Source organism: Amblyraja radiata, chromosome 13 (assembly GCF_010909765.2).
Source record: "Amblyraja radiata isolate CabotCenter1 chromosome 13, sAmbRad1.1.pri, whole genome shotgun sequence".
Lineage (NCBI taxonomy): Eukaryota > Metazoa > Chordata > Chondrichthyes > Rajiformes > Rajidae > Amblyraja > Amblyraja radiata.
Genome location: NC_045968.1, coordinates 18,431,507 through 18,455,602, shown reverse-complemented (window position 1 = coordinate 18,455,602; position 24,096 = coordinate 18,431,507). Strand labels below are relative to the sequence as shown.

The following is a 24,096-nucleotide window of genomic DNA, read 5'->3' as shown; positions in this document are numbered from 1 at the left end:
TCACATCTGCACCTTCCTCCCTCGCACCATGGACCCGTTGCAGTTCGCATACCGTCCAAATAGATCCACGGACGATGCGGTCTCCCAGGTTCTGCACACCACTCTCTCTCACCTTGACAGCCAGAAGGGGGGCTATGTGAGGATGCTGTTCATTGACTTCAGTTCAGCTTTCAATACCATAGTCCCCACCAGACTTGCTGAGAAGCTGTTGGAACTGGGGCTGAACACTCCCCTGTGTGCCTGGGTCCTGGACTTTCTCACCGCCAGGCCCCAGGTGGTCAAGATGAGGAGACATACGTCCAAAACCCTCACCCTGAACACAGGATCCCCCAAGGGTTATGTCCTTAGCCCCCTACTGTACTCCATATACACACATGACTGTGTGGCCAGGTTCAACTCCCACACCATCATCAAGTTTGCTGATGACAATGCGGTGGTGGGCCTGATCTCCGATAATGATGAGAAGGCTTACTGGGAGGAGGTGGCTGATCTGGCACTCTGGTGTCAGGACAACAGCCTCCTCTTGAATGTCTCAAAAACTAAGGAGTTGATTGTGGACTTTAGAAGGGCTCAACATCCGAGGACGTACATCCTACTGGAGATAACTGGATAGGATGAGCAGCTTTAAATACCTGGGAGTCCACATCACAAAGGATCTGACAAGGACAACACACACTGCCGCACTGGTGAGTAAGGCAAGGCAGCGCCTTTACCACCTCAGGCAGCTGAGGAAATTTAGTCTCTCTCTGAGGATCCATCAGTGCTTCTACTCTGGGGCTGTAGAAAGCATTTTGTCCAGCAACATCTCAATCTGGTTTGGGAACAGTTTCGCCCAGGACAGGAAGGCTCTGCAGAGAGTAGTGCGTTCGGCCGAACGCACCATGGGAAATACACTCACCCCCCTGTAGGACCTATACACGAGGAGGTGCAGATTCAGAGCCAGCAACATAATGAAGGACCCCTTCCACCCCAGCAACGGACTGTTCCACCTGCTACGGTCAGGCAAGCGCCTCCGCTGTCACGCTGTGAAAACAGAGAGGATGAGACGGAGTTTCTTCCCACAGGCTATTAGGACTGTAAACGATCTCACCAGGGACTAATTTACTAATTTACTGTTGTGTGGTGTCTTTTTTTTTTTTTAACTCTAAAATGTAAATGCTGGTTTTATTCTGTTCTGTCCTGTTGTTTTTGCACAATCCGCAGGCATTGCCACTTTCATTTCACTGCACATCTTGTATGTATGTGACAAATAAACTTGACTTGACTTGGCATTCTCTTACTACTCAGTAACTCAGCAGGTACTTGTGTCTCCATTCCGTTGCATTTACTTCCAAACTTTCTGTAAAACATATTTTTAATATTTTCCTGTATTTTTTAAAGTCCAACCCTTAGGCTACTTTTCTTCCCTCTGTTAATTTATTGGTGGACTAGACTAAGTGAGACCCGTTGGGTCCCAGCTTCACAGGGGAGGGCTAATATGGTTCTGGGACTGGTTTCCAGAGGGCTAATATGGACATTGTGGGCCAAATGGATTTTTGGGCTGGCAGCTCAGTCACTCAGGCCTGGCAGCTCTGTAATTCAAGCCTGGCAGTCTGGCAGCTCAGAAACTGCCAGATATTCTGCCGAAAACAGGTGAGAGACAGTGAGAGAGAAAGGGGAGAGGGTGGACAATCAATTTTAGACCTTTTTTTACATTTGCAAAAGGCACACAGTTGAAAAAGGCACACGTTTCAATAGCCACACAGTTGCAAAAGGCAGTTTAGAAACACATAAAGGGCACTCACAGGTCAGTATTCTCAGTGTTCCGTAGATTTCCAGCTCAGACTGAGAGTCGTGACCCTCTCCCTCCCCCATCTTGCAGAGACTGAGCCACGCCCACACTTCTGCCGGAAGGGGCGTGACCTTCACAGCATGATTGACAGGAGAGAGAATCTCAACATTTTTAAAACATTAATGTCTTTTATTTTTCATCGATGGGAAAAATCCTCTGGCCCTGACAGCTGGAGGGGGACTGAGTAAGGTGGCCAAAAATCACAGCCGTAAGTGGTCGCGTTTTTTCTAAAATCAATATACAGTGCAACCAGGAAGTGGTCAAGTTTAGACTTTTAATTGTATAGGTTTCATTTCTTATCTCAATATTATTTGTTGAGCTTCCATCCAGACTGAGCTACCTGGTTTTGGTATTGTATTTGAAGCGCATGATCAGAATTATATCTTTAAAATAGTTTAATTCTGCTGAATTATTATTTACTAAACCTTATTATACTTAATAAATATAATTTCATTTGCTATCAAATCAGGAACAGAAATCAAAATAAAGGGGAATAATTGATTAAGAGAGTAGACGAAGAAAAGTTTTGAAAAAATGAATTGCCAAAACTTTGACATATACTGTATGTTGAAGGATTTCAAACTTTTAAAATTACATTTTCTGCACCGGAGATATTATTTGACAGTAATTATGATTGTATTGGTAAAAAATTACAAACCCTCACATGACGTTTCTTTGCTGTTCTCTTTAACGGTGAATCTGTGTTTTGGTTAGAGAGTCATCGAACACAGTCCATGGGCCAACTCATCCATGCCGACCAGGTTGCTAACCCAAAACTAGCCCAGCTTTGTCCTCACTCCTGATTACCAAGAAGTTGAAAAGCACATATTCTTACTAGGATAGATGATATTGTTGATAAATTCTAAAGAGTGGTTTTGAGGAATTTTAGGCATAAATCCACAAACTCGTCTTCCACTTCGATGGAAGTGTAGACGATGATATTCTGGGTGATCTTATAAACCAAATGACTGCTCAACACTGGTGAACCAACAGGCAAAGCAACTGACCTTTTATCAGTTGATCAAATTATCTCCAATCTGATCTGGCTGCTATAAAAAAGGTTTGATTTCATGGAGATGATTTTGAAGATGTTCCCTGCCTGTAAATCCAGCACTGCGGACGGAAAGCTGGTAACTTTTTATTGAAATTGATGATGCTCCATCCCAGCTTTCTGTCTCAACTGCGTTTTTTTTTTGTCAGAACGTATTTACATGAGTATTTTGTATCAGAACACAGATGAATCAAATCCTTATTCTTAATGTGCAGTTGTTCAACACAGAAAATCTCGCGAGTCCTATCTTACAAATGCACATATGATCGTACCGATCTCTGCTGAAGAAACATAATGACACAATCGGCTATTTCAGAAGTATAAATTGCCAGGCTTCACATTAACATCCAGCATCTGCCTCCTGGGTGCATACACGTCTGGTGATTAATTTAGTTTTAGTTCTCATTTTATCGTTGGTGAGATTCAATTGCTTTCTCCTAATTTTTAGTTACTTGCTCCATAAGCTTCTCTTCACATGGAGACAATCAGTGCAAGTGTCACTTTGCAGATAATGCCGAGTCATCAGCGTGAATCAACCATGGTAACATAAGTGGGTTCAATAAGTTCATGTTGAACAGAAAACATTTTCTCTTCAGACCTTTGTATTGATCTATCTGAAAAATACATGAGAATATTATTATTTTAGTATATTAGTACTTTTTTGTGAGAACCACTCAAAAATGCAAAATATCAAGATGCTTTTTGTGTAGAGGACGTAGCTGGAAAATCTTCTGCATTCCCAGATGGATGCAAATGTTGAAATTGTATCAGGATAGCTTGGCTCTAAAGGTGGTTGTGTCTGGAGCATAAGTCCTTTGTACTGCAGGTGGGATGTAGCCCAGTCCCATGGTTTTCCCTGTATCCCATGTGCTCAGCTGATTCTTAGTATCACATGCTGGTAATTATATTGTTGAATATTGACTTATGTGATGGTTGTGATTTCAAGACAGAGCCTAGATGGGTCACCTACTTGGAACTTCTGGTTCAATTATTGCTGTAAATGCTTTAACCATGTCTTTTGCATACTTATGCTGGGTTATTAGTACATGAATTGTCAACCACCAGTTGTGAGTAGTTCCAGCAAGACTGCTGAGTTTTGATCTGATCTGTTGGTTGTAACATTGCTTCACACTCTCTGTCGCATGCTAAAGTCTCTGCTCTGCATGCTTGCAGTTCTCTCTTGCAACTTATCCAAAGTACCTGGAGAAAATCTCGCCTAAAATGAAAAGTGTGAACTTCTTGTGTCTATATTATTCAAAACAGGATGAGGTGGATTTAGAGCTAAAGAAATCTCTCTTGCAATCGAACCCCTAGCAGAAAGCGTTAGAAACCATCCAGGAATATTTGGATACAATACTAGAGACACAAGGAATAAAATCTCCTTATATGCAGATGATATACTAATATATATTACAAAATTAGAAACTAGTATTCCAAACCTATTAAATCTAATAACTCAATTTGGTCAGTTTTCGGGATATAGAATCAATTGGAATAAAAGCGAAATCATGCCAATAACAAAATTCAATTTACATACAATACAACAATCCCCTTTTAAAATAGTTAAAGATAAATTTAAATACTTAGGAATCTATGTAACTAAGACATATACCTCTTTATTTAAACTAAATTTCCCACCCTTACTGAATAAACTACATAAGAATATTCAATACTGGAAAACACTCCCCATTTCAATGCTTGGGAGAATTAATGCTATAAAAATGACTTTTTTACCGCAACTGCTGTACCTACTTCAATTAATTCCGATATATATCCCAAAAACTTTTTTCAAAAAAGTCGATTCCATTGTTACAAGTTTTGTCTGGGATTATAAGAATCATAGAATAAGTAAAAAACATTTATGTAAATCAAAGATAAATGGAGGTCTGGCTTTGCCAAATTTCTTATTTTATTTTTGGGCAGTCCATATTAAAAACATGAATTTTTGGCTGGAAGAAATGGATCAACAACCAGATTGGCTAATGATGGAAAAGGAAGACTGTCTACCTTTTGAAATTGGACCGATCATATTTGCCCCCACAAAACTGCACAAAAAAACCTATAAAGAAAACCCCATAATACATAGTGGAATACGAATTTGGAAACAAATAAAAAAAGATTTAAAATTGAATAATATACCACTCTGCCTTCCCATTGTAAATAATCCTTTATTCAAATCATCCTTTATAGAAACATAGAAACATAGAAATTAGGTGCAGGAGTAGGCCATTCGGCCCTTCGAGCCTGCACCGCCATTCAATATGATCATGGCTGATCATCCAACTCAGTATCCCGTACCTGCCTTCTCTCCATACCCTCTGATCCCCTTAGCCACAAGGGCCACATCTAACTCCCTCTTAAATATAGCCAATGAACTGGCCTCGACTACCCTCTGTGGCAGGGAGTTCCAGAGATTCACCACTCTCTGTGTGAAAAAAGTTCTTCTCATCTCGGTTTTTAAAGGATTTCCCCCTTATCCTTAAGCTGTGACCCCTTGTCCTGGACTTCCCCAACATCGGGAGCAATCTTCCTGCATCTAGCCTGTCCAACCCCTTAAGAATTTTGTAAGTTTCTATAAGATCCCCTCTCAATCTCCTAAATTCTAGAGAGTATAAACCAAGTCTATCCAGTCTTTCTTCATAAGACAGTCCTGACATCCCAGGAATCAGTCTGGTGAACCTTCTCTGCACTCCCTCTATGGCAATAATGTCCTTCCTCAGATTTGGAGACCAAAACTGTACGCAATACTCCAGGTGTGGTCTCACCAAGACCCTGTACAACTGCAGTAGAACCTCCCTGCTCCTATACTCAAATCCTTTTGCTATGAAAGCTAACATACCATTCGCTTTCTCCACTGCCTGCTGCACCTGCATGCCCACTTTCAATGACTGGTGTACCATGACACCCAGGTCTCGCTGCATCTCCCCTTTTCCTAGTCGGCCAAAGGTTATGGACAAAGGTTTCACACAATGGAAAAATCATGGAATCAAAAATATAGGACATCTTTATGGGAAAGGTACTTTTCTTTCATTTCAAGAGTTACAACTGAATTATGGACTGCACTCAAATAATTTCTTCAGATATCTACAAATTAGAGATTATGTTAAATCTAATACACAAGTATACAGGAATAGGGAATCAGAAATTCTTGATGAATGTCTGAACAAGCATCCTAATACTGAAAAACTAATAGCTTATATTTATAACACCCTACTAAATAACGAGGTACCACCGACCGAACCATATAGATACAAATGGGAAAATGAAATAGGTCATCCTATCACGAAAGATATGTGGGACGAAAGTTTACAACAAATACATCAATGTTCATTAAATGCCAGACATACTTTAATACAATTCAAGGTCTTACATAGACTACACTTCTCTAAAATAAAACTAAATAGAATCTTCCCACAAATCTCTCCAATTTGTGATAAATGTCTACATTTAGAGGCTAATTTAACACATACGTTTGCAAACTGTATAAAACTTAAACATTTCTGGACAGATATTTTTGAAATAACTTCAGAAGTTATTAATACAAAACTGGACCCAGACACAAAATTAATAATACTTGGAATATCAGAACAAAGCTTAACACTCACAACAAACCAAAGAAAATTCCTCAAATACAGTATAATAACCGGAAAAAAATTAATATTAAAATTTTGGAAAGGCCCTACAACCCCCACAATTAAAATGTGGATTACGGAAATGTCGGAGACCCTATACATAGAAAGAATTAGACTTGTCTTAATGGACAAACAAGATCTTTTCCATAAAATTTGGGCTCCATTCATTAACTATCTGAAGGGATAGATTGGCACAGCACGAGGACCCAGCTGAAACTTGAACTCAGGAACAGATGAAAAGCTATACTTTATAACCTACGAACCTATCTCCATTGATGTATTACAGGTAACCCATTCCACCTCCCTTGTTTTTCTGTTGTGTTGTTTTTTTGGGGGGGTTTTTGCTTTCTTTTTTATTTGTGACTTTCTACCCTCTCTTTTTCTCGCTTTCTATAAAAAATAAAAATACTAGAAGCAGAAGTAATTGATAATGGAAAATTTTAATAATGTATGACTGATGTATATGAAAAGTTTTTTTTTTTACTATAATATGTAACTACATTTTATAATATGTCTACTTCTAATAAATAAATAAAAAAATAAAAATAAAAATAAAAGAAATCTCTGATGTATGGCGATCTGTGAGAATACATCGGGAAATAGTGAAAAGACAGTCACTATGCTCCAGTCATGAATTGGTTAGAATGTTACATTATGATCGGGCTTAATTAGACAGGGGTGACGTTGCCATGTGAGGAGGAGACCAAAATGTTAGGCTGTCTTTAAAAATAATTGCTGATAAATTAACAAAGATAATTAACAGAAAGTTCTCCACACAATTAGAAAATGGAATTAATTGCTAAAAGGAGGAACTGAAACAAAAAGCACAGCTAAAATTAAGGAGAAGCTTTAAACATATGAGCAAGATCAATTGTGATGGTGAGTATTTGAGGAAATAGAGGAAGCTCATTTCAGGCAGATACTCCAGCATTTTCCAAATGGGGCAAACGGGCTCTTTCTATGTTTCACATTCAGTGCGCAGCCTGGGGCTTACCTGGATCGGGAGGTACTCCAGTACTTTGGACTTTTTGTGAATGGTGCAAAAATGTCAATTCGTGCATGTGTGGTCTATGCAAAAAATAATTTCACCGTGCACTCACGAAACAATAAAGCAAGAAAAGAGACAAGACAAGACAAGAGACATTTATTGTCACATGCACCAAATGGTACAGTAAAATTTGTGGTCAATTGAATTCTATGTAAAAGCACCATTGAATTCTATGTAAAATGTTTTTCATTTCCTGGCTATAAAAATGTGAGGTGTGATCTGTTTACGATAATGTTTAAATGATTAGACAGATACACAGTGTGATAGCGCCCCCTGCCTCGGATACCTGTCACTGGCTGACAGCCCTGGAGAGGTCAATCACGACCATCATGTGTGTGTGTCCCCACAGTCACAGGTTTGAGGAAGACTGAGCCACTGAGACAAACCTGAGACCACTGCGTGGCCAAGGCTGGGATGACAGGAAGAAGCCCTAGTCAGCCACGGCTTCACTGAGGCTAAGTCTGAATGGTTGGGGCAAGTATGAGTTGCCAGTTCCTCTTCCTGCCCACAAACAGTGAGGGACTGTGCTCACACGCTGAGCTGCCAGGGTAAGTCTGAGATTGCCACGTCTACTCCTTCAAGACCATGACTGAACTACGAGGTCAAACCGATATCGCCAGCGCCACCACATATGTGCCCTGTAAGTGAATATGTATCACATGAGTTCACCCTACTGTGAGTGTAGGTGTGGTCACTGCCAAACCCGGAGTCATCCCTGAAGGGACAATAGAAACAATGTACTCTGATAAAGGAATTAAGGAAAATGGGACATAGCCTTAAATTAGACAGTCGTTTAGTTCAGAATTTTTTTTTGTACAAAGTGCAATGAAATCGTCTCTTAAAATACAAAGAAGGGATAACTGATGCTTTTAGGACTATGAGAATATTATTAAAGGATATCAAGGGATACGGAGCTAATGATATTAGATAACTTTGAATTACAGATCAAGCATGATTTATTGAAATGGCAGAACATTTTTTAAGGGCAAAGCCATCTTCTACAATCCTCGGTTAAACATTTTAAAGTAACCTATGGTGAAGGTGCAATGGACTGACTAGGAAGAAGAGTGGGGACATTCCTGACACAAATGATTTGATAACAGGAGTGCACACAGTGATTTTATTTTTAGCACCTATCTAGGAGTCTTTTACACTCTTGTGCTTTATGGTCATAATTTGTAAGTATAAAATGTCTGGGATTACCAAATCTTTTTTTTCAGATAATTAAGAGCACAAAGAATTAATTGTGCTGTTGAATTTTCAAAACTATATAACTTCTACATGATTAAAAATACAATTCACAGGCATGATTAAATCTTGATCTTACAATGCACGCAACAAATTACGCATAGTTGAACTTCCGTTTAACTCATAAAATAATTATACTTACTGTGTCTTTTATTATTAACAGCATGTTTCATTTTGTGTTTGCTGAATATGATTACAACCAAAATTAAAAGAAATACTGGTGAAGCCAAGAGCCAACGTAGATTCTTATCTAAAATGAATCACAGATTATTTTTTTTGTAGTTATCAAAATGATGAAATAGAAGCACAACAAGATGTGACAACAAAATCAATTGCTAGTTGTTTCTAAATTTGTGTGTATTCATTTGAATAGATAGGGGAAACAATTGTGTTTTGTCGGTGAAATTATTTCCCTGGTTAACATATAAGCAAAAAGAAAAATGTAATATCAATTTCACAGAATGTATGGTATGGCCAGCGCTGGTGCCCTCACCAACAAAATGAAACCTAAAAAAGGTTTTCTTTAATAATTATATCTGATAGTTTAGTAATTGAATAATGGTTTAGTCTTTAATAATTATACTGCTAATGGATCGAGTTTTATAGGGAGGAGAATGCAGATGCTGATTTTCAAAACTGATCTGATCTGTATGCTCACTGCTAGGAATTTTGCACACGAGTTCACATCCATGGAGGAAGACCATTCATGAAGTGTCAAATGCTGCAGTATGAATAGATTTTATACTTACTTTTATAAACATTTCCATTACATGGTTCTATGATTGTTGGTTCACTACTGGCATTGCTGACTCGGTTCTTTGCTATGCATCTATGTTGTTCTCCTTCTTTCATATGGTGTATCACCAGCTCTGGCCCATTGCAGGTTGTGTTTACGCTATTGAACAAGGAGTGAATTTCCCAGCAGATTGTAACATTTGTTCCATTGGAGACATAGCATCTCAGAGTAATATTCGGAGTTGAACAATTCCCAGTTTTTGTTATCACCGGCTTTGAAACTGCCTCTGAAATGGATACAGTAGTTGGAAGAAGAATGAGGAGACTTAGTTATTTCCTGAATGTTAGCATTTTATTAACTGCCTAAAAAGAAATTATTTATTAGAATCCAGAAATGAGCAGACATCTCTGGTAGCCCAGGATCTGTGGATGTAGTAACACCAAACCTCTGTTCACCAGCATTTCTCTGTGAGGCTGACGGCACTTCTGGCATCTAACACACAGGATTAAGTATAGAATTCTGTTGTTTCCTCTCAGTGATACCCTGCTCCTCATCTTTGATTTTTGATTTGGTTTATTATTATCACATGTACTAAGATACTTTTGTACATGCTTTTGTTTGCAGGCTACTTAATTAAATCAGAAAATACACAACATGAATACATTCAAGCCTTGACAAGTTCCATTAAATAACTCCAATGTCCACAATGAGGTAGGTTGGGAGATTGAACATGACATCCGCGCCAACAGCTTGTCATCTTTTGTTGTTTTGATCTGTGTTTACTTGTATGTTTTTAGTGTACCTTTAGTTTTTGTATTACGTGGGGGGGGGGGGGGGGGGGCTGGCGTCCCTTTGTTAGGAATTGACTGCAGGAGCTCCAACTGCTTGAGCTTTGACCGGCCCGATCAAGGGAGCTTCGATTGCCCCAATGCAAGAGCTTCGATCACTGACTGCGGGAGCTTCGATTGCCCCGACTGAGGAAGTTTTCATTGCGCCGACCACGGGAGAAAAGGAGGAAAGAAGGTATATGTTATCTGCCTTCCATCACAGTGGGGAATGTGAGGTCACTGAAAAACAATAAGGACGTGCTGCCTGCACTGGTGAGGACTCGGAGTGAGTGCAGTGATCTCGGTGTTTTGTGGGTCATGGCTCCATGAGGACTTCCCAGAGTCTCGTGCGAATGTAGATGGCTTTCTGACTGTTTGGGCGGACAGAGACTGCAGGGAGAGTGACAGCGGTCGGTACAACTCTGGTCACATCACGGTGAAAGAGCGTGTGTGCCCTGGGGATTCTCACACTCCATTGTGGTGGCTGTTTAAGTTTATGTTTAATTTTTGATACGGCTATGTATCCTGTTGATTTTTTGTACGACTGTTGGCAAATCAAATTCCTTGTACGTTTACATACTTGGCTAAAAAATGAATTACAATTTACTATGCTCTAAACATAAATGGGAATGGTAAGCTTTAATTGACTAATAGCTGAATGATTATTGAGTAAAGTTATGATTAGTACTGAACGTTTTGCATTGGCATTTTGCATTGGCATTGGCATACTGAGTTTACAAATGTGGAGTCTTATTCATCAGTAGATGACTGTAATCATTAACAGGGGTAAGAAGAAGACTTGACATAAAAGATCAGGTAGAGTCATCCAAGAACATGGACCGGTGATGTTTTGGGTTGGGACATCTCTTCAGATAGTCTGAGGGGTGGTGATTTTGTGTGCCCATGATTGATTGTGTAAATCCAGACAGCACAGTCTAGACTCCAACAGTCCTGGACCCAGTGTCCTTGTACGAGGTCTTCACTCTAGCAGGCCGTGTGGTATCTGCTGTGAGCCACCACTCCCATCTTAATGGATTCAGGCACAGGCATCTTCCATTCCACCTCCTTGGAAGCTGCTCATATTTAGATGTGACCTGTCTACATCCATAATTGTATCTCCTTTTATTTGGCCCTCAAGCCCAACCACTGTTCTCCTTCCCCTCTGTTGCATCCCCAGAACCCTCTGCTTATCTCACTCGCTCCCCTCCCACCACCGCTCCCTCAGTAGTCCTTCACTCTCCCTCTCCAGTCCCATTCCGTATCTCCACCCCTTGTCCTGCCCCATCTCTCCCCACTGTCTCCCCCTCCCCACAGGTTGGGGTTCTTCCCTCAACCTGGCTTCGGTCGCCTCTCCTGGCCTTTCCATCGGCTCCCCCTCTCCGTCACCTCCCTCCCTCCTAGTACTCATTCCTCATCCGCGTGTCAACATTACCCTGAGACCCCATCACTCAGCCCTCCGCCCGCCCCCAGCAACTGGAGTCCGCAGCCTGGTCCACCCTCCTGTGCTTCTCCCGGTCCCCGACCCTCTCTACAGCCCCTGGTATTCCCGGCAATCTGCCCACCAGCTGTGCCATCTCCCCCATCAGTTACCTACCAAACACATACACATCGAAGGTCCTTTTACCATGGGTTGTTCGTTTTTGGCTGGTGCAGTCGATTTGGATCCCATATCTTTTACTGTCATTGACCTGCACATTGGACAGCACCAGTGATCCACTCGCGTCCCAATGCAGTCTGTCTGCGTACACTGGGTGAAGGATCCCGGATATGTTATTTACAAGTGAAGCAAGTTTAGTAACAACCGGGGAAAGTAAATGAAATGCTACATAACTTTGATCTTCACACCGATTATCCACAGGGAAGTGAACATCTTGTCCAACGACGGCATCAATGACTGTATCGGGTCGGGCTGAGATTTCTGTGCCGCTGAGTGTCAGTAAATGGAGCGCTGGGATGGGAAACAGATGCATTTTTATTACACTGGTAAATGTGAATGTTTCTGGAGAACAGTTGGATGAATCATTACCAAATCATTACCTGAAAGCACTGCGAGCATTTTTACGCGGAAGAAGTCATGAATTATTTACGTTTCTACTGTGCAGTCTGTTTTTGCTTCCCGTTTATGGCAGCGGCTGCTAAAAGAAATACATTTAGAGAGGAAAATGAAATTGTTAAGCAACAACTCTACCGTTTCGAGAGAAATTAGATTTCTTCAAATTGGGGTGTTGTAGTTAAAGTGCTTCGGTTTAAATTGTCGAGCAACAAGAGTTGTATCATGCGATATAATCAAGAACAAAGCGGTCCGTGAACGGGTTGGTTAATTATACAGAGCAGGAAACCTCGCTGTCACTTTCGAAAAAGCTACGCGGTATAGAGCGCCTTTACTGTCAGTGGGATATGAGCACAAGAACTGCGGGTGCTGGTTTACAAAATAATACACGGAGTGTTGGAGTAACTCAGCGGGTAGGGGACATCTCTGTAGAACATGGATAGGTGAAGTTTCGGGTCAGGACACCTCTTCAATCTCAAGAAGGATCTAAAGAAGAATACCGACCCGAATCGCAACCTAACCTATCCATGTTTACTAGAGATACTGCCTGGTGAGCTGAGCTACTCCAGCACTTTGTATATTTTACTGTCACTGAGTTTTTTTCACCAGTCCGTGCAAGTGCAACAACTTCACGTCATTCAACACATTCCCGTGGACACCGCGTTTGGACACTTGCTACAGAGGAACCTCTTTGTATTACCAGCAGCCCTGAATCATGCTATGTTCAACGGCGAGTCTCCTGATGTTCTTTGTTCATTTAACTGTGGAATGTGATCCAATGCGAAGAATTTCAGAAGATAGACGCAAAAAGCTGGAGTAACTCAGTCAGTGGGACAGGCAGCATCTCTGGAGAAAGGGTTTGGGTCGAGACCCTTGTTCAGACTGAAAGTCACGGGAAAGGGAAACGAGAGATATAGACGATGATGTAGATTTCAGAGATGTTTGGGAGCGTATTTTCGGATGTTCCGCTTGGGTAACGGCAAGAACATTGACGGCTCCAAGTTGAGGTAACTAATGTACATAAACAACATACCCGGAATCCCTGGATGGATGTGATGGAGGCGATATAGGGACATATGTTAAATCTCCTGCTGGTGCAGTGGAAAATACCTGGGAAAGGGATGGTTACAGTGACACCAACACAAATTCCGGTTGATGTAACGGGACAAGTTCAGGGGGCAGCGGACTAGTTCAAGTTGTGCCTAGTTGCCGATATACTCATTGGGACCAAAATGCCTAGCGTTTGACAAGGTAGACAAAAATGTTAGAGAAACTCAGCGGCTGAGGCAGCATCTGTGGAGCATTTTCCCAGCATCTGCAGTTCTTTCTTAAACATAGCGTTTAACAAGAGTAATTCAATCCCCGATCTCCCAATTATTATAACTACTTTTAATTGGAATTATAAACAAACAAATTTTATATTAGGGGCGTGGATAGCCGATTCTTAGAATTTATTTCTAAGTTCCTCGAGTTTAGCGACAATTCGAAACAATCAAAGATTCTAGCAACAACGTGCAACGAGAGAAAATAATAGTAATCGTCACCACTTTTCTTTCAAAGTTTAACTGTGTCTGGCATACTTTTGAATAAACAATACCAATGTAATATTTCGCCCAAGACTACATCATGCAAATACTATATGGTCGGTGGCGAAGAGGACAACATAGAAGCGTTAGTTGTGTGACTTTCATCCAATTAAGTAATTGGTTCCGTTTGAATAGAGAATGCCATTGAGAGCAGGACTGTACGAAGGCGCCCGCATCTATAGATGCATATATTATAACTGGAATTAATGCAAGGAACGGCAGATATTAGTTTACCAACTAAAGACACAACTTGCTGGGATAAATCAGCGGGTCGGGCAGCATCCATGGATGTTCCGGGTCAGGATCCATCTTCAGACTTTCATTAATTCCTTGTACATCTTCATTAGATGTACCTGTTGAAGAATTATGTTAAAATAAAAGCTACACATAATGTTACCAACCTGCTTAAATTATCTCCAAAGGGATCTGGATGCAGGCAAAGGGAGAAAGAAGTCCACGATTGTTGATCCTTCTGGGTGCACTTTATACTTAACCAATACAAATGGCCGTTCCAAACTTCAGCTCACACTTAACAATAGCTGTCGTTCACATGGAAGTCGAGAGTGCTCCCGACGACTTTCGCCTATGACCGATTTGAGATGAATAAATACTATGTTACAATCATTTTCAGATTTTGGTCAGTATTCACAGAACAGTAATGGCGAACCATAGAATAGTCTAACAATTACTGCCAGTTCTTCTTTCTATACGCGAGGAGATCTCAGGAATGCGTGGACAGGGCTTTCCCGCGATCTGCTCGTTGGGTTCGGGCGCCACTTGCCAGACCGTGCCCTTCCTACGGTCAAATGCGCACGTCTTAAAAAGCACCTGTAGCCAAGAGGTCGCGTCCTGAAAATTAGGAAACAGAGCGTACATTTTCGCATTGTGGAGTCAGAGACTCGGTAAAGGCAGCGTCCCTGCAATATCCTCACTCACAAAACAGAACGGGTTTATTCCCCATTGTCCACTGACTTTCAACGGCTGAAAGCTCCTGTTCACCGTATAATGCAAATCGTTAACAGCTTTAAACATGAACATTATTTCTCCTGGGATAAACATTATTCGCCAAAAGCTTCGGATTAAAATAAAATTGCAATTCTTCTTCCAAAGTTTTTTGGTAAACTCGCTTATTCCACGTTTATCCTGTACATGTACACTGTGGTCATTGTGGACTGCTTGATTGTAATCGTGTATAGTCTTTCCGTTGACTGGATAGCACACAAGAAAAAAGCTGCTCACTGTACCTCGATAAATGTGACAATAAACTAAACTGTATATAAGAGCAGTGGTTATCAGAAAACGGCTATTGTGTTTCAGTACATTCTGCAGGAAAACGTCTGTTCACACTTCTAAACCCCTCTTACCTGTTATCTTGGAATCTTCTTCAATATGTTGCACATCCTGTGTCAAATGTTCTGGAACAGCCCTTCCTTAAAGTATCTCCCTTCTGCGAACAAAACGTCTAGCTTCTGTTATCCGACGATGAATCGTTTAACTTGGTGATGCAGATCAGAGCTGTGTGTGACGTATGCTGAATTCTAGCCAATATTACTACGGTGATTGTGAGTTGCGAATACTGTACTGGTAAATAAAACGTTACACTGATCCGAAATTGTATGTCCGTTCCTCAAAAAAACGAGTGGCACTCGGTAGCGTTGAGACACTTTCAATTCCAACTATGTAGGTTTTCTTTTAGTTTTCATCTTTTCTTGGAAACAATGAATTCTCAGAGTGTATTATGGTGTGACATGGATCCAAATAAATTCTGGAGAATTTCAGAATGAGATAATGAAGGAGTTGTCCAGACTGAGGTGAAGAGTGGGCAAGGTATGCTTTTAATCTTTGATTTCTAGTTGTTTTAACTTTGTTGATCTGGATGATATTATCGAACCATGTAAAAGAACAACACTGCAGTTTATCCATTACCTTCAAACACAATGTAAATTGTTGAATGCAAACCACCCTAACTCAAGGCCTGAGCCATAGCATTAGGGCAACACAGTGGTGCAGCCGGTAGAGCTGCTGCCTCACAGAGTTGGAGACCCAGGTGCCATCCTGACCTCGGGTCCTTTCTGTGTGGAGTTTGCACATTCCTTTGTGACTTTCCTCCGGGTGATCTGGTTTTCTTCCACATCCCAGAGACGTGCGTGTTTATGGTTTACTTGATCTCAGTAAAATTGTCCTTAATGTGTAGGGAGTGGATGAGAAAGTGGGATAACATAGAACTAGTGTCAACGGATGATCGATGGTTAGTGAGTACTTGGTGGGCCGAAGGTCCTGTTTCTATCTCTAAACTAAAATTAAATTTGGTCCCAAAGGACACAAAGTGCTGGAGTAACTCAGTGGGTCAGGCAGCATCTGTGGAGAACATGGATAGGTGACATTTCAGGTGGAGACCTTTCTTCAGACGTAAGGTTTGGGTCCATAACTAGAAATTCAGCAGATTCTGGCATGTGCTTGATGAAGTGCGAGGTTGCGCTGTTGAAGTCCTACAGCATGGGATGAAAATCCTGGGACTGTAGAACTGTTTTCGTTTCAAAGCAAAGCCCGGTGAGACAAATCAATTATTTCTTCAGATCTTTTGTTTTAGTCAAATCCTGACCCTCTGAAGGATATTTCTTCAAACTGCTGAGAATATTCACTAGTAATCTTTAATTACATCATGCAATTAATTTAATTATCAGATTACCATCTAAAAAATGCACCCACATGACAAAATTATTATGTCACCCACGGTGCTGTTTTTCTGTGGCTTATCTATCTATACCCTATCTGTGGGCGTTTCTTCAGGTCAATTAATTATCCAAGACACTTATTTTGTTGCGTGGGCTGTTTTGATGTTCTCAGAAACATAAAACCAATTCTGCTTGCATCGGGGAGTGAAAAACCAAGACCCTAGAGCCTTTGCTAAGAGATGTGTATCTGGGTTTCCAGCCACTTCCTGTTATATAACCCCCGTGTTAAATAACATCTATTTATCGTCCCACACATTTTCCATTCAGATGCTGAAATGGTCTAAATAAATACAGTCCACACACCTAATACTGTCCGAGTACACCTTCTTTTAGAGGGTTTGTTTCTTAACATATTTTTAACACGTGGACATGTTTATTTCTTTTTACAGAAAACCATATACAATGATCAGTTGTAGTCCTATTGTTTAAGTTACTACTTTTGAAGAGTGCTTTCCAACCTGCTATTAATTCATGTGTTTTTTGTGCATTTTCTGCTTCTGCTAATATTACACTTATAACCATATAACAATTACAGCACGGAAACAGGCCATCTCGGCCCTTCTAGTCTGTGCCGAACACTGCACTGGTCTGGAGGAAGGTTATTGTCCAGGTTGTTATGTATTACATCTCGAATCAATAAAAGTGAATAAATGTCTTACATTTAAGGTCAATAATGTTAAATATCTATTAAGGGATAGTATTACTACTGGGGACTAAAACTTGCTGGGTTTTGTTTTAACATAACCCTTTGTAGTGTAACATGCCTGAGATACTACTACCAGTTAATCTAATTGAAAAGTGATTCCGAAATTAAGGTCCTCACTTGACGAAAGGTCGACTTCAATATATGGAAGGATATGGCAAGTAGCTACTTGTAGCAAATCAGTATGTGAATGGATGGAGTGATTCAAAAATGAAATAGTGAGAGTTCAGCGCCAATGTGGTCCCATATAGTTGAAATGTAAGAAAGACTAACAAGTCCAAGGAACTTTTGATGTCATAGGATATTGAAGACTGGCTTTAAAAAAAAAAAGTTAGCTTGTGGCACGTCTAGAGGATTGAATACAAGTGAGGCCTGAAAGCAGCATAGATTGGGTGTTGGGTACTTAAAATATTTAAAGGCTGGAGAGGTGCAAAATGGAACTGATGGGCAAGATTAAGAAATATCCCAAATGTTTTATAGGCATGTAAGGGCATAAGGTTAATTGGATAAAGAGTAGGACTGATTTGGGACTACATGGCTTTCTGTGCACAGAGTTAGAAGATCAAGGGGAGACTGTTAATGAATATTTATGATCTGTTCATTATAGGGCATTGTAGTTTGACAATTCGGGGAGGAGATGTTGGAAATGTAGAGCAATTTGCCATTGAAAAGAAGAGGATATTAAATGTTTTTGCAGGGATAGAAATCAGCACAGTGGCGTTGCTGCCTCACAGCGCCAGTTGGGTTCAATCCAGACTATGGGTGATATCTGTATGGAGTTTGTACGTTCTCCCTGTGACCACATGGGTTTTCTCCAGGTTCTCCGATTTCCTCCCACACCAAAGATGTGCAGGTTTGTGGGTTAATTGGCTTTAGTTAAAAAAAAAAATTGTAAATTGCCCCTGGTGTGCTAGTGTGCAGGGTGATAGCTTGTCGGCGTAGACTCGGTGGGCTGAAGGGGCTGTTTCCACTCTGTCTGGTTAAAGCAAAGTGGATAAATCTCCAAGGTCTGACGAGATGTATCACAGGCTGCTGTGGGAGGAGATTGCTGTGCTGCTGCGAAACATTTAAAAAACTTATTTATTCTTAGAACAAGTGCGAGAACAGATGCCTGAAGCATAACAAATGTAATCCTTTTATTTAGTACATGCAGCGTGGATAAAACAGGTAATTACATGCCAGTGAGTTTAATATCTGTCCCACAGTCGGGATCGATCCTGGGTCTCTGGCGCTGTAAGTGCAGTAAGGCAGCAACTTTACTGCTGCACCACCGTGCCGCCCATTACATTGGTGCTACTTCTAGAATACCCTCTATAGTTCTCATTGACCTCTGAGATCATGATACAATGAGGAATGTAGAAATGTTGTATGTGGGTGCATTACTTAACTTCTCTCCTGCATAACATGTCCTCAGTCCTTCCTCTGTTCTGGTTTAATTTTGTACCCAAGCAAACAACTGCAACAATTCTAATTACATTTAGCTTATGATAATTATTAAAACATTTATTGGTTGTTAATAAAGTTATTTTTTACCTCTCTGGGCACTGTGAAAACTCGGTTAGTTAAGACCAGTTAAATTGGAAACACTATTAACCAATGAAGTAATATAAAGAGAAACAAAACTGTTCAATAAACTTCAGGCAATGCATGAAGCCTAAGTCTAAAGGCTGGCCGTGGCTCAATGACACCACCAGAGCCCTAAGAAGAGAGTGCAGAAAATCAGAATGAAAGTACAAATCTGATAAGCTTCAAATATCCTTTGAACTTCTGAGAAACAATCTTCACAAATACCAGGAAGCAGTAAAATCTGCAAGAACAAAATACTTTTCCGCCCTTATTTCCCAAAACGCTCATAACTCCAAGGTCTTTTTTAGTACCATCACCTCCATCATATGTCCTGCCCCCGCTTAAGCGCCAGCTTAACTGGGTCCCCTGCTAAGTGCGAAGAATTTACTACATTTTTCACCAGCAAAATTAAGAACATCAGATCGAATATTTCCCCTCCCATCCGTGACCTATTGGTCTGTTCTTCAAAATTAGACTGTTTCCAACCTGTTACTCTACCCTCCCTTGTAAAACTGGTCACCACCATGAAATCTACTACCTGCCCCCTCGACGTTGTCCCCTCTGCCATTACAATAGCCGGTCCCAGCATCCTTGCCATCTTCAACAGCTCTCTGGCCACTGGCACTGTTCCTACCTGTTTCAAGCATGCGGTGGTCCAGCTCCTCCTGAAAAAACCTAACCTCGACCCCACCTTGCCTTGCAAATACAGACCTATTTCAAAACTGCCTTTCCTTTCAAAAGTCCTTGAAAAGGAAATTTTAAGTCAACTTATGCCTTACCTTCACCAAAATACTATTTTGGAAACTTTCCAATCAGGTTTCAGGGCCCTCGAAATTAAATAATTTGATTAAATTCTGGAAAACACTTCCGATGTCCTTAATAGGCAGAATAAACGCTATAAAAATGATTTTCTTACCACAAATTCTATACCTATTTCAATCAATACCTATATATCTCCCAAAAAAGTTTTTCAAAAAATTGGACTCAGACATTACAAATTTCATATGGGATTATAAACCCCATAGAATACAAAGAACACACCTTAATAAACGAAAAGAGTGGGGGGGTCTAGCGCTCCCTAACTTTATGTATTATAATTGGGCAGTAAATATTAAAAATATGATTCACCTGCTGGACAATTCTGCCCAGCAGGCGGACTGGATTGTAATGCAAAAAGGGGACTGCTCCCCGAGTAATATAGGAGCGATTATCCTCTCACCAATAAATCTGAATAATAAAAATTATAATAAAAACCCAATTATACATAGCACAATTAGAACATGGAAACAAATAAAACAGAATCTAAAATTAAGAAACCTATCTCTCTCAATACCAATAGCCAATAACCCATCGTTTAAACCATCAATCATAGACAAATCATTTATACAATGGGAAAGAATGGGAATCAAAACGCTCGAAGATCTGTATGAAGTGGGAAAATTACTATCATTTCAACAACTACAACTGAAATATAATTAGAAAAATAACCAATATTTTAAATATCTTCAAATTTGTGATTATTTGAAAAAATACACAAAAGACTATCATAATATGCCTTCCGACTTACTGGATGAAGCAATGAAGACAAAGGCGGAATCAGCTAACTTAATATCGTACTTATATAATATAATTTTAAACATAGAAATACCCACAACAGATGGAATTAGAAGAGACTGGGAACAAGAATTAGCTATAAAAATTTCAAAAGAGAGCTGGGATAATCATTTACTACAGGTGCATAAATGCTCGATCAATGTACGACATACGCTTATCCAATTCAAAACAATACATAGACTATATTATTCAAAAACTAAATTAAATAAAATCTTTCCTAATGTTTCACCAATCTGTGATAAATGTCTGTGTCAAGAAGCTACCATAGCGCACTCTTTTGTTTTTTGTACAAAAATCCAAAAATTCTGGCATGGAATATTTGATATTTTTTCAAAATTAACTAAAATAAAACTGGTACCAAAACCAGAATGGATCATTTTTGGGATATCGGAAGGTATCCCTGAATTAAACGTGTATCAGAAGAATTTACTCAATTACGGGCTAATAATGGGAAAAAAGCTCATACTTAAATTCTGGAAAAATGCGCCCACACCAACAATAAAAATGTGGACATCAAATATGTTTGAAACATTACATCTGGAAGAGATGAGATTCCTCTTAGCAGGTAAAGCAAACCAATTCCAAAAGACGTGGTCTACGTTTATGGACCTATTACAAGCATGAGGTGCAATAGTAATTTTAAAAATAAATAAATAAATAAATGGTATCAGGACCTGGCATTGGGAGATAAAACAACAAAAACAGACTTGGTTGGTAGTCTTTCTGCGGAGTTTAATGTTATAATAGAGCGATTGTCCTTACTTTCTTTTTCTTTCTTTTCTAGGGTCTACTTTCTTACTTTACTTCCTTCTCTAACTTCTTTTCTAAGGGGCTTTCTTTTCCCAACACTCTCTTGCACTTCACAACTCTTGCGCACCTTCTTTACTTTCCTCACTTCTATCTTTTTCTTAAAGCTTTAAAAAAAAAAAAAATGAAGCGGTACAAAAAATGTATTAAGATATATGTGTTGTGTGTTATTGTAATTTACCGTACTTCTAATAAAAATAATTAAAAAAAAAAAAAAAGGTTTCAGGGCCCACCACAGCACAGAGTCTGCCTTGTTGAAGGTACATAATGACCTACTTCTCACCATTGACTCCGGCAACTGTGCAATCCTGCTCCTTCTCGACCTCAGCGCAGCGTTTGATACAGTCGACCACACCATCCTAATTGGCCATCTCCGGTACGGGGCTGGTATTGATGGCACTGCCCCTGAGCTGGTTCATCTCCTACCTCAAAGGTAGTAGTTTCTCTACTAACATAGGCAACTCATTCTCCTCCCCAGCAAGCCTCTGCTACGGGGTTCCACAAGGTTCCATCTTTGGCCCCATTCTCCTCTCCCTGTATATGCTCCCCTTAGGCCAAGTCATTCAAAGGCACGGCATTTCCTTCCATTGCTATGCAGATGATACACAACTCTATCTCCCCCTGAAGTCCAACAACCGATCAAATCTACTTAACCTTATCCACTGCCTCGAGGATATAAAGTGTTGGATGGCCCAGAACTTCCTCCAACTAAACAAGAGTAAGTCTGAGGTCATCCTTCTCGGCCCCTCTGACTCAATTAAAACGATAGCAGGCAGCCTTGGAAGCCTTACCCCATTACTCAAACCTCACGTCAAAAACCTTGGCGTGATATTTGACTCAGCATTGAAATCTGACAAACAAGTCAATGCCGTGGTAAAAGCCAGCTTCCAGCTTCGGACGATAGCTAAAATAAAACAATTCCTCCAGTTTGATGACCTCGAAAAGATCATCCACACATTTATCTCCTCCCGCCTCGATTACTGCATCTCCCTTAACACTGGCATCAGCCAATCTTCCCTGTCCCGCCTGCAACTGGTCCAAAACGCCGCAGCGAGACTCCTGAAGGGCACCCGAGAAAGGGACCACATCACCCCGATTCTGGCCTCTCCACTGGCTCCCTGTGCAGTTCCGAATAAATTTCTAGATCCTTCTTTATGTTTACAAAGCCCTTAACGGGCTTGCCCCCACCTACATCAAAAGTCTGCTTACCCACCACACCACCTCCAGGTCCCTCGGATCGGCCGACATGGGGTTACTGACCATCCCGCGGTCTAGGCATAAGCTCAGGGGGACCGCGCCTTTGCGGTTGCAGCTCCTAGACGGTGGAACAGCATCCCTCTTCCCATCAGAACTGCCCCCTCCATCGCCTCTTTTAAGTCGAGACTTAAAACCCATCTTTAGAAAATAGGTGCAGGAGTAGGCCATTCGGCCCTTCGAGCCTAAACTCGACCCTTTACTCTCAAGCCTTTCTTGACGTCCTCTGAGGTAGGGCTATATGTATGTATTTATGTATGTACTTAATCTATGAACCACTGTTGTATAACGTTAGTACCTCCACCAATGTAAAGCACTTTGGTCAACGAGGGTTGTTTTTTAAATGTGCTATAGAAATAAAAGTGACTTGACTTGACTTGACTTGCAAGAAAATAATGTTTCCAGCAATATTATAATCAAATTCCTTCTGATGTGTCAATTGGTAGTTATTAGATGAAATTCTATAACAACTCCTGAGGATATTTATGGAGCAAAAAGCTCAGCTATGTTTTATGAAATTACCCTTCAGTGAATAGCAGGATTTATTGCACATGTTGGGCAAATCTCTGGAAGGTTGGAAAATCAATGTTTACTATTGCAGATGTATGTAGATAATTGCATAAAAAGACTTTAATCCAAGCATATTTTATTACTCTCTTAAAACAGGATTACCCAAATTATAGCCCTAAAGAATGTCGGGTTGGCCATTGACAGGCCTCAGATGATCTGAAAGCCTGGATGGGAAGGGCAAATACAGCATTGAGGAATTTCTGGAGATGCTCAGATAAGGGTTGATGTTAAGCAGATAATAGTGATCTTATAGAGGTGTATAAAATCATGAGACAAATAAATTGGGTAGATGCACAGAATCTCTTGCCCAGAGTAGGGGAATCGAGGACCAGAGGACATAGGTTCAAGGTGAAGGGGAAAAGATTTAATAGGAATCTGAGGGGTAACTTTTTCAGACAAAGGGTGGTGGGTGTATGAAACAAGCTGTCAGAGGAGGTAGTTGAGACTGGGAATGTCCCAACATTTAAGAAACTGTTAGACAGGTACATGGATACGACAAGTTTGGAGGGATATGGACCAAACGCAGGCAGGTGGGAATCAAGGTGAAATGGCGGGAAAGGGGGAGCAATGGCGGGAAAAGGCGAAAAATGGTGGGAAAAGGTTAGACTATTAGTCTAACTTCAGCCTAGTTGGACTAACGCTGAAGTTAGACATAATGTGCTGGAGTAACTCAGTGGGTCAGGCAGCATCTCTGGAGAAAAAGGATGGGTGACATTTTGGGTTGGGACCCTTCTTCAGATGTGCTGAAGTTAGCCTATTTCAGTGTTGTCAAGAGCGTTATTTGCACAGAGGAAATTTCCAGCAGTGATGTGGTTCCATGTAGCTGCAATCTGCACTT

The 24,096-nt window shown here is 40.6% G+C and overlaps 2 protein-coding genes across 4 annotated transcripts in view; both read right to left on the bottom strand.

Moving 5' to 3' along the window:
• Positions 1 to 10,763, bottom strand: part of LOC116979678 — a 28,183-nt gene extending 17,420 nt beyond the window's left edge. The window contains exon 1 of the mRNA XM_033031373.1: positions 10,759 to 10,763. The gene's annotated coding sequence lies outside the window, so the exon portion shown is untranslated. The remainder of the gene's footprint in view (positions 1 to 10,758) is intronic.
• On the bottom strand, positions 2,356 to 14,636 carry LOC116979677 (hepatocyte cell adhesion molecule-like). Of its 3 annotated transcripts, XM_033031367.1 has the most exons (6): positions 14,411 to 14,636; positions 12,411 to 12,508; positions 11,968 to 12,321; positions 9,560 to 9,832; positions 8,953 to 9,060; positions 2,356 to 3,496 (listed from the first exon to the last, which is right to left on the bottom strand). In XM_033031367.1, the coding sequence occupies exons 2-6, from the start codon at positions 12,427 to 12,429 to the stop codon at positions 3,405 to 3,407; spliced, it is 846 nt and encodes a 281-aa protein (XP_032887258.1). In that variant the 5' UTR covers positions 12,430 to 12,508; positions 14,411 to 14,636; the 3' UTR covers positions 2,356 to 3,404. The 3 variants fall into 3 exon arrangements, with proteins under 3 accessions (XP_032887258.1, XP_032887257.1, XP_032887259.1); XM_033031366.1 differs by having other exon boundaries at positions 11,968 to 12,508; XM_033031368.1 differs by lacking the exon at positions 14,411 to 14,636 and having other exon boundaries at positions 12,411 to 12,635.
• Between the last annotated feature and the right edge of the window lie 9,460 nt (positions 14,637 to 24,096).